The sequence below is a fragment of the Chaetodon trifascialis genome, chromosome 10 (assembly GCF_039877785.1).
Source record: "Chaetodon trifascialis isolate fChaTrf1 chromosome 10, fChaTrf1.hap1, whole genome shotgun sequence".
NCBI classification, from domain to species: Eukaryota; Metazoa; Chordata; class Actinopteri; order Chaetodontiformes; family Chaetodontidae; genus Chaetodon; species Chaetodon trifascialis.
This window is the reverse complement of record NC_092065.1, coordinates 6,029,261-6,037,647: the sequence shown is the minus strand read 5'-3', so window position 1 is coordinate 6,037,647 and position 8,387 is coordinate 6,029,261. Positions and strand designations below refer to the sequence as shown.

Below are 8,387 nucleotides of genomic sequence, written 5' to 3'. Positions count from 1 at the left end.
AACTAAACAGAGGAAGAAGAAAGAGTAAAAACATCCTCACTGCTCTACTTTCCAGTTTGTTAAAAGGACAGGCTCCACTTTGAGGTCTGAATGGCTTCCACCTTGAGTGAGGTGACTGTGCCTTTAACGGCTCTCTGTGGCTCGCATTAGTCCAGGCATTACATGTCGATTGTGTGAGTTTTGGTTAAAGATGATTATAGAGTGACTGCTTAGGAGTGATTAAAAGTCATGTTTATGAAGCGATACAGTACATACAATATGCTTTAACAAGACTTACAGGTCATCTTGCATATAGCAGGCACTTATTAGACTTTGAATATGATATAGTCCTTCATCTACTCTCCCCTCAGGAGCAGGGGGCATACTGACAGAAACACACCCCTCCCTCAGTGTGACCAGTGGAGCTGGGCTGGGAAAAGAGGAAGTGTGTTGACTTTTACTCTCTGATTATCTGCTCTAAACCAGGATGAGTGGGTTGGTTTTCAGGAGACTGCCCTGGGTGCTCTCCTTGTCACCATTACAATTCACACTGACTGAGGCTTAGAGTCGACTCATTTCTCTCTGTCAAATAACATGAAGAAACAAACCCTGTGCATGTGATGTAATACATTTTATTGAAGTAACTGCATCAAAACGATCAAACACAAGAGTATAGTTATTTATCATGATGAAATTTCAAATTTCCCTTTCTTCCTGTCTGTGTTGTGTCTGTGCTTGATGTGGAGAAAATGTAACATAGATTTGACTGAATGTAATGGGATGTTACCTTGTCTTCACAGTAACACTTTGCATGCATTCACACTCACAAAATAATAATCGCAACATGAGAATCTGTAAATAAAACAAACACACGCACGTGGGCGGATACTGTAAATGGTCCATTCAGGCGCAGAGAATAGAAAAGAAAGTAGTGCACACGACTTGTGTATAAACATCGCAGAGTTTCTTATCATGTTCAGCACTTTGCTGCTTTTATACTGTTCTGTACCCTAACACTGGTGGATTAACTGGTTTAACTCAGGTTTTCCTTCAGGCAAGTGCAAGTGTACACAAGTGCTAGCGAGCATCGAGCATTAGCATTACTCGATGAAACCTAAAGATTTCCATGTCTGCACACTGTAGTGAATACACCTGATTAACGATGGCCTTTTGGTTTCACAGAGAAAAGCTAATTATCAAGTCAACCCTTTGCATGAAGGTCATTTTCTGTGTTTTGGAGCAAAGCAGCAAACATTTGTAAAAAGACAAATATGTCATTGTCCCAAAATCCCTCATGTGATTGACTGAGAATGCAAATGACTTCCTCAGTCTCTATTAACAGACCTTGAAACATTAACAGCAAGTGAGAGTGAGAGATGACAAAAAACACAGAGCCTTTCCCGCATTAACACATATAAAAATGCTCCTAAGAATTCTTTGTCTGGAATCGCGACTGACCTTCTTGTAAACTGCAGATCTATTCCTGCTCTGTACTATTACTGCTATAGAGTGCTGCAACAGTGAGTCACAAAACCTGGAAATGAGTTCACATTGTTGCACTTTGTTGTTGGCTCCCTTATCTTGAAGTTATTGGGTTTTGAATAGCTTTTAAAATATTTTAACATTTTGTTCTACGACACAAAATATGTCAGTAAATACCCCACTTGTGAATTTAGAAGATTTTACTCGTACAAAAGTGTTGCTAACAAGTTTCTAAATGAGACTACAAAGGCTGGCGGGGACATTAAACATCATCGGGATGAACATGGAAAGTCATTTACTGACTACTTCACCTTTACATCCTCATTGTGTTTATATTAACACTCTTGCAAATTATTCAAACTTCAATTTACCAAATTGTCGATTGAGAAATTTATAGTGACATGTGTCTAGTATAGCATAGTGGGGAGCTTAGTGGTGGTGATCTTTAGGCAACCGTGGTGTAGCTCATTTACAGCCTAATGTTAGCTTTTTACTTCTGTTGATTGCATTTTCACTTCAAAAAACATAAAAGTGGTGTTCATTTGTGAAGATTACCATGCTGAACAAAATGTGTAAGTATCCTAAAATGTGTCTGCTGCAGATTAATTTGTGCATTTATCCAAAATTGATGGGAAAATCCTGTTTTTTTTTGTTGTTTTGTTTTTTGTTAAGGGAACCAGAGCAAAGCAGACTTCCAGGCTGGTTGATGAAAATGCATCATCCCTGCAGCACTCTATTCCCATTTCCCTGTACTCAGCTGCTGGGAGACATACTGACAGAAACACACCCCTCCCTCCAGGTGACCGCCGGAGCTCGACTGGGGAAAGGGAAAGTGTCTTTTAGCCAGGCAGCAGGCGTAACCTGATGAGAAGAACATCAGAGCTCTTTGAAACATATCCTCAGCAACAACCTGCTCACAAAACGTTTCTGCAAACTCACGTCTGCAACCATCCAGAGAAACATACACCAGATAGATTTTTAGATTGGACCGACAGCCCATTAAAACCTTCTCCTCAGAGAGAATTGTGTTTGCTTGACCTATAGCTTTGTTCATCTCTCTCACTATGTACTTCATTTCATCCTTCTTCCAGAGACCAAGCCTAATAATCAACCCCAATGAAACACAACAGATACAAAAACAAGTGAGTGCCAAAAGATTTACATTCTGACCTTTCACTGAAACTTCTATAATCATCACTAATGTATATGAACATATACCTGACATAAGCATAAGAAATATCATAGCAGTAACGAGCATCAGTGCTTTAACCCAGAGTGACTGTACTTTATTCTGAGAGACACTATTGATCATCCTCACAGCCTGTCTGTACTTCTCGTGGTCCTCAATGATCAGGCGCAGTTGGTCTGGCACCTCCATGTCACTGAACTGTCCAGAATCCCACTTATAGAGTCCCTCAGCATTGACAGCAGTCAAAGGCTGCAGGGCCTTCCCGTTGTAGATGGAGGGAGGCTGGAAGGGCACCACAGTGGACCCTTGAAGCTGCTGGTTGGGGGTGCACAGCACCTTCAGCAGCTTGTTCATAAAGTCTGGGTCGTTGGCCTCCAGGTAGGTGAGGTGGCAGAGGTGGAGAGGAACAGAGACTCCTGGCTCCAGCAGCACCGGGATGATGGGCTTCCTCTCCAGGCAGTCTCTGAACAGAGACATGTTGGCCTCCAGGAGACACCAGCGGCTCCTCACAAACTCTGGGCTGAGCACCAGCAGGACCTTCTGGCTCTCCTGGATGCATTCGGACATGTTTTCCAACACGGTGCGGCCGGGGGTGAAGTCACGCTCGTGGTAGCAGACCTGCAGGCCGCAGAGCTCCAGCTGGCTGATGAGGAAGTGGGTCCACTGGTAGTCAGTGCTGCTGTAGCTAACGAAGACATGGTAATGCTCACGATTTCTCAGTGTGGGAGGAACAGGAATAGAGGGAGACAGGGAGGCGGCAGGCTGTGACTGAATGTCTGCAGTCTCCACTGAATTCATTAGCTCCATTATCTAAAGAGAAGACAGAGGTGAGAACGTCACAAGTATCTGAAAGCTCTACTAGGAAACCATTATGGCACATCTATAAAGTGTATTGAAAAGTACATTGACTTACAGCCTCTACAAGACTGTGCAAGACAGAAGTTATTGTGGCCCCACAGCGTCTTAGTGGTGTGGTTTTATGTGAAATATATTGCTCGTCACTTCCTGAGAGCGTGGAAGAGAAAGTTAAAATAATATTCACAGGAGTTAGACAAAAAAACCTCAACACTAGTAAAATCTAACCTGAGTGTGTGTCACAGAGGTGTTAATTCAATGTAGAAGATCATTTTCACAAAGTTATCGTAGTGATTTGCCTTTTATGGATGCCAAAGCACAAAGATTAGTTAAGTACTGCTCAGCCACTGCCTGTTGCTTTTTTCCAATATGCACAGCTTTGGAAATAAAACATGCGGCTATCATCTCAAAATTCCAATAAAAATGCATCAAACTGATTTTAAGTGATAAATACATTCAATTGCCTGTTTATTACATACGCTAAAATGCAGTCAGTCCTGTCACAAATCCTACTTTCGTGAAGGTCATACTGTAATGTTCATTGTTGTTAGAACTGTTTTACCATACTGTCACGATGGTCTGTCCCTCTCTCCCTGCCTCCTGCCACTTCCCCCATGTCCATGCATTTCCAAGGAACTCTCCACACTTGCTGTTTTCCATCATATCCACCAGATGCACTCAGTCTTTCCCACCGGTCGCAGTCACCTGACCCCTGTTTCCACCAGCTCCATTATTACCCATTTACAAATTAACCCCTGCAGTATTTACACCAGCCCACATGCACCGGGTCAGATTGTCACGGTTACAGTTTTTCTTTGCGCCTTTGCCTTCCAGCCTCTTCTCCCTGAACCTGAACCCCGCCTGACCACCCATATGTGCCTGCCCCGCTTCTGTTAAGCTGTGGGTTCTTGGATTCTAGGCTACTTCTGCTTAGAGTAGCTGTGTTGGCCTGTAAGCCTTTACATTGTTTTACCATGAGAATCACTGAGCTGATTCCATCTGCCTGGTAAAAGTTAAAATCTTTTTCTCACAGTTACATTCTGTTAAATCATTAGTGGTTTCATTGAGGACAGCTCGAAAAAAGTAACCTTATTCTCATACCTGTAGATGACAGGCAACAGGTAACGCAGTGCAGCAGTGGATCCAACAACAGTATCAGGAAGTTAGGAAAAAAACCCGAACACTGCTCTGCTGGAAGTTTTATTAAAGGCACAGACTGTACTGCCATGTACCAATGGCTTTATAACAAGTTAGGACAGTGGCTGCACCTTTAATGACAAGCACTATCAAGTTACATCAAGGAACATGCTCTAACTGATCTGGCTGCTTGGTATGTTTCACTTTCATTTCAGTGCTGGATCATCAATCCATTGATATCAATATATTGTTTGCCACCCCTTACATTTTTAGTAACTATTGCATAACTCAAGCTGAGTCCGTAAAGACACACCTGACACAAAACAAAACAAGTGATCTCAGGGACTTTACAAAACATATTGAGTTGGGAGCGAGGGCTGAATCATCTTAGGGCACTTAGGTAACGTCTGGGCTTGTAGTGTAATGTATTCATGAATTCTGTTGACGTGAACTTTTGACTTGATGCTCATGAACCCCTTTTTCTGTGGTGGATGAGGTGAACGGGGCTTGTTAAAGGTCTGTATATTGAGCACAAATAGCTGCAGAAGTTCTAGAGGGCAGTCAAAACATATCTCATACAAAGAAAGGCTTCGTGATTCACACTCTCTATTCTCAGCTGTGACTCTGGGGTCCTCCTTTTCTCAAAGGAGTGGCCCAATAAAGAACAGTAAGCAACGGCTCGTCCGTGTCAATGACCCAGGGCCCTTTAATATCTGTGAGATATAGAAAACTGAGGGGAATTTCATTCATCAAAAGCACCTTCCTTTCCCAGCTGACATCAAAGAACAATTTAGAGGATAGGAAATCAAACTGGGCCATCTGTGCTGTGGCTTTTGCTCAGATATTAGGTCCTCCAAATCATTACACCGAGAGGAAAAGAGAAAATATGAAGGTTCTTGACGTCAGGGGTGGAAAATGTTTTACTTCCCACCCACCCAACCCCCCCTTGCTCAGCCTCAGTGTTTTCATGCAGGCTGGTGACTACCTCTAATCTTCTGGTGGCAGAACTGAACAAGTGCCTCTGGGTAAAGAGGAAAGCAGCACTAACAATGTAATGTAGCTGTAATCTAGACCAACATCTGCTGCTGCCTTGATGCATCCTGGCTAGGAGAGCACTGAATGGACAGGATGCTGAGCGCTTTAACACCCTTCACTCAACACAAACCTGACAGGGAAATTAAAGTCATGCTAAGCTACCAAATGAAAGTCACTTCATGTGTGCAGTAAGCACTCGGGTGTTGGCTGCACTGCACATAATATGTGCATATTATGCATTGAATGAAAAATAAAATATGTGCATATTCACAGGTTCTGGACTTTTCAATGGGGGGAGAATGAGTTTTTTTAATTGGGTAACTGAACTTTTTGTTTAAAAACAAAAAAAACATCAGAAGCAGATTGTTATTCACAGAAGAGTCCGGAGGGCATCTTACTTAATAATTTACTAAACTCTGGGGTTGCCAAGTCTGAAAAATCCCTCCAGCTTTGTCTTTTAAACCCTTTACTTCATCAGGAAAATAGTTTCAGTTAATCACACCTTCTGGTGAAGGTTTGCACATAATCTGTAGCAAAATCCATTTAGCAAGGCATTAACAACTGCAGACTGAATGTCAAAAACCATATTAATGACTCAGTAACATTATGAACTGCAGAGTTGGTAGCTCATAACATAATAATGGCTTTTAACCGATCTATAAATCATTCATTAACCATTACAAAAGCAATTGTTTATCTCTTGTAAACCATGATAAAGAATGCCTTAATAGAGAGTGTTTTGTTTTTTGTTTTTTTTAGATATATATTTTATATTCCACAGCACTTCAACAAATAGTACATGACAGCTTTGTAATTTACTCATTACTCTTCATAAATGATCATAGATTCTATTCACGAGTAAAAATTGATTTCTTCCCACAAGACAGTTCAAATATTACATCTGCAGAGAGCTGATCGAGTATGAAGGTTCTATGTGCCATCTGAGTTTACATTTTGACTAAACTGAACCTACAACCTGTAGCAAACACTTCACGGCATCATATTCTACACTTGAGCAATATTTTCCACTTGCATAAGCATATAAATCCCTGGTCCCACCGTGCATAACCCATTATTCATGCAGTTTTTACTTTGGCTGCGACAGAGCCATTAAAACTATTTATTACTTGTGACAGTTTTAGGACAGGTAGATGGGTAATGAGAAGATGGAGGAGGCAGTGGAACATTATGCATGTGAGCGTCTGTGTTTGTGTCTGCATCTCCACGTTAGTTTTAGGCATACAGTGCCTGAGCCGAGAGGATGAAAAATGTCGTTTGAGTCAGCTGCTTTTGTCACCACATCTACCTGCTGAACATAAATTTACAGTCATGGCTGCTGTGGTCTTGTTTGTCTTTGTTTATGTGCTAACTGAGACTCAGTTAATCGTCCCCTGCCTTGGTAGACGTTAGTGAGCTGGTCTGCTTTTCCTCATAATTGATACGCTACTATTATTATGGCTTGTGCTTATGTCTGTTTTTACAGGCATGATCTATAAATATTTGCACTGTTATTCATTTTGCATATGAAACAATGTTTTTTTTCACCTATTATCACAAATGCCTTTTCTGTTTAAATTTGTGCCTTGTTACTATCAGCATGTCAGACATACGTAAAGCACTTTGAATTGCACTAACCTGCATGAAAGGTGCGAAATCAATAAAAATGACTGATCACTTCTAGCCCTTGTGCTATACAGTAGGTTTTCAAGTGAAAAAGGAGTAATGTTCATATGATCAAGTGTACTTGCGGAAGAGAGAGGTTGACATCTTCAATGCCAATGTCAGGCGCTCACATTGACACCACAGTACGAAGGCTTAAAGCCTTTATTGATTACATGGCTTCATTTAAGCACAGTACGTTCCACTATCCTTTCTAGAGGTTATGTAATTGAAGTGTTGACCTGTTTCAATATGTTATTTCAATATGCAGCTAAACAGGTTACAAAGCAGCTGCTGTACCTAAACGGGTCATCAGAAATAAGCTGTGTGTACATACAGTATGATGATAAGATTGCATTATCAAATCCCTTAAACACATTATATAAACACTGCTAATATTTCCCTTTCATCTGCATAGTCAGTCTCTTGGCCCAGATCATGAAGATTATCTAATAACATCTATTGATTTAATGGATAATGGAACAAACATGTTTTAAAGAACCCAGCTGGGTGGAGGAGGGCTGTGTTCTACCTAGATTCATTAGATATAAACAGAGGAAAATTAGCGGGAGTTTTTAAAAAGGTAGACGAAGTAGAATCTGAGAGCAGCAAAAGGAAAAAGGAAAAAAGGAAACTCATGGATTAGGCTCTTCTGAAGAAGCAGTGGCAAGACTTAAAAGAGTAGGAAAAGGCTTTTTGCTGGACAGCCGGATATTTATTTTTTACAGCACATCTGGATCCCTGTGCACACACACACACACACACACACACACACACACACACACACACACACACACACACACACACACACACACACACAGTGAGAAATATGTCATTTTAGGCAGCCCTGAAATTTCCAGGAAAGCTTAAAGAAAAATAAAAAAAATAAATATAAGAAGTATGAAATCAGAGGAGTCTTACTGATGCAGAGAACCTGATTTTTTTTTTTTTTTTTTTTTTTTCATTTGTCCAAGGACAAACTTTACATTTTCCATGTTGTTTGGTGGTGATGCTAATGTTTTTGAGTGAATGAAGTTGTGTGTTAATGTAT

The 8,387-nt window shown here is 40.9% G+C and overlaps 1 protein-coding gene across 1 annotated transcript; it reads right to left on the bottom strand.

Moving 5' to 3' along the window:
• Nucleotides 1-2,194: 2,194 nt before the first annotated feature.
• Nucleotides 2,195-3,476, bottom strand: LOC139337327 (uncharacterized). Its single transcript, XM_070971872.1, has 2 exons — nucleotides 2,680-3,476; nucleotides 2,195-2,322 (listed from the first exon to the last, which is right to left on the bottom strand). Exons 1-2 carry the CDS (start codon nucleotides 3,455-3,457, stop codon nucleotides 2,195-2,197), a joined length of 906 nt encoding a protein of 301 aa, XP_070827973.1. The 5' UTR covers nucleotides 3,458-3,476.
• Between the last annotated feature and the right edge of the window lie 4,911 nt (nucleotides 3,477-8,387).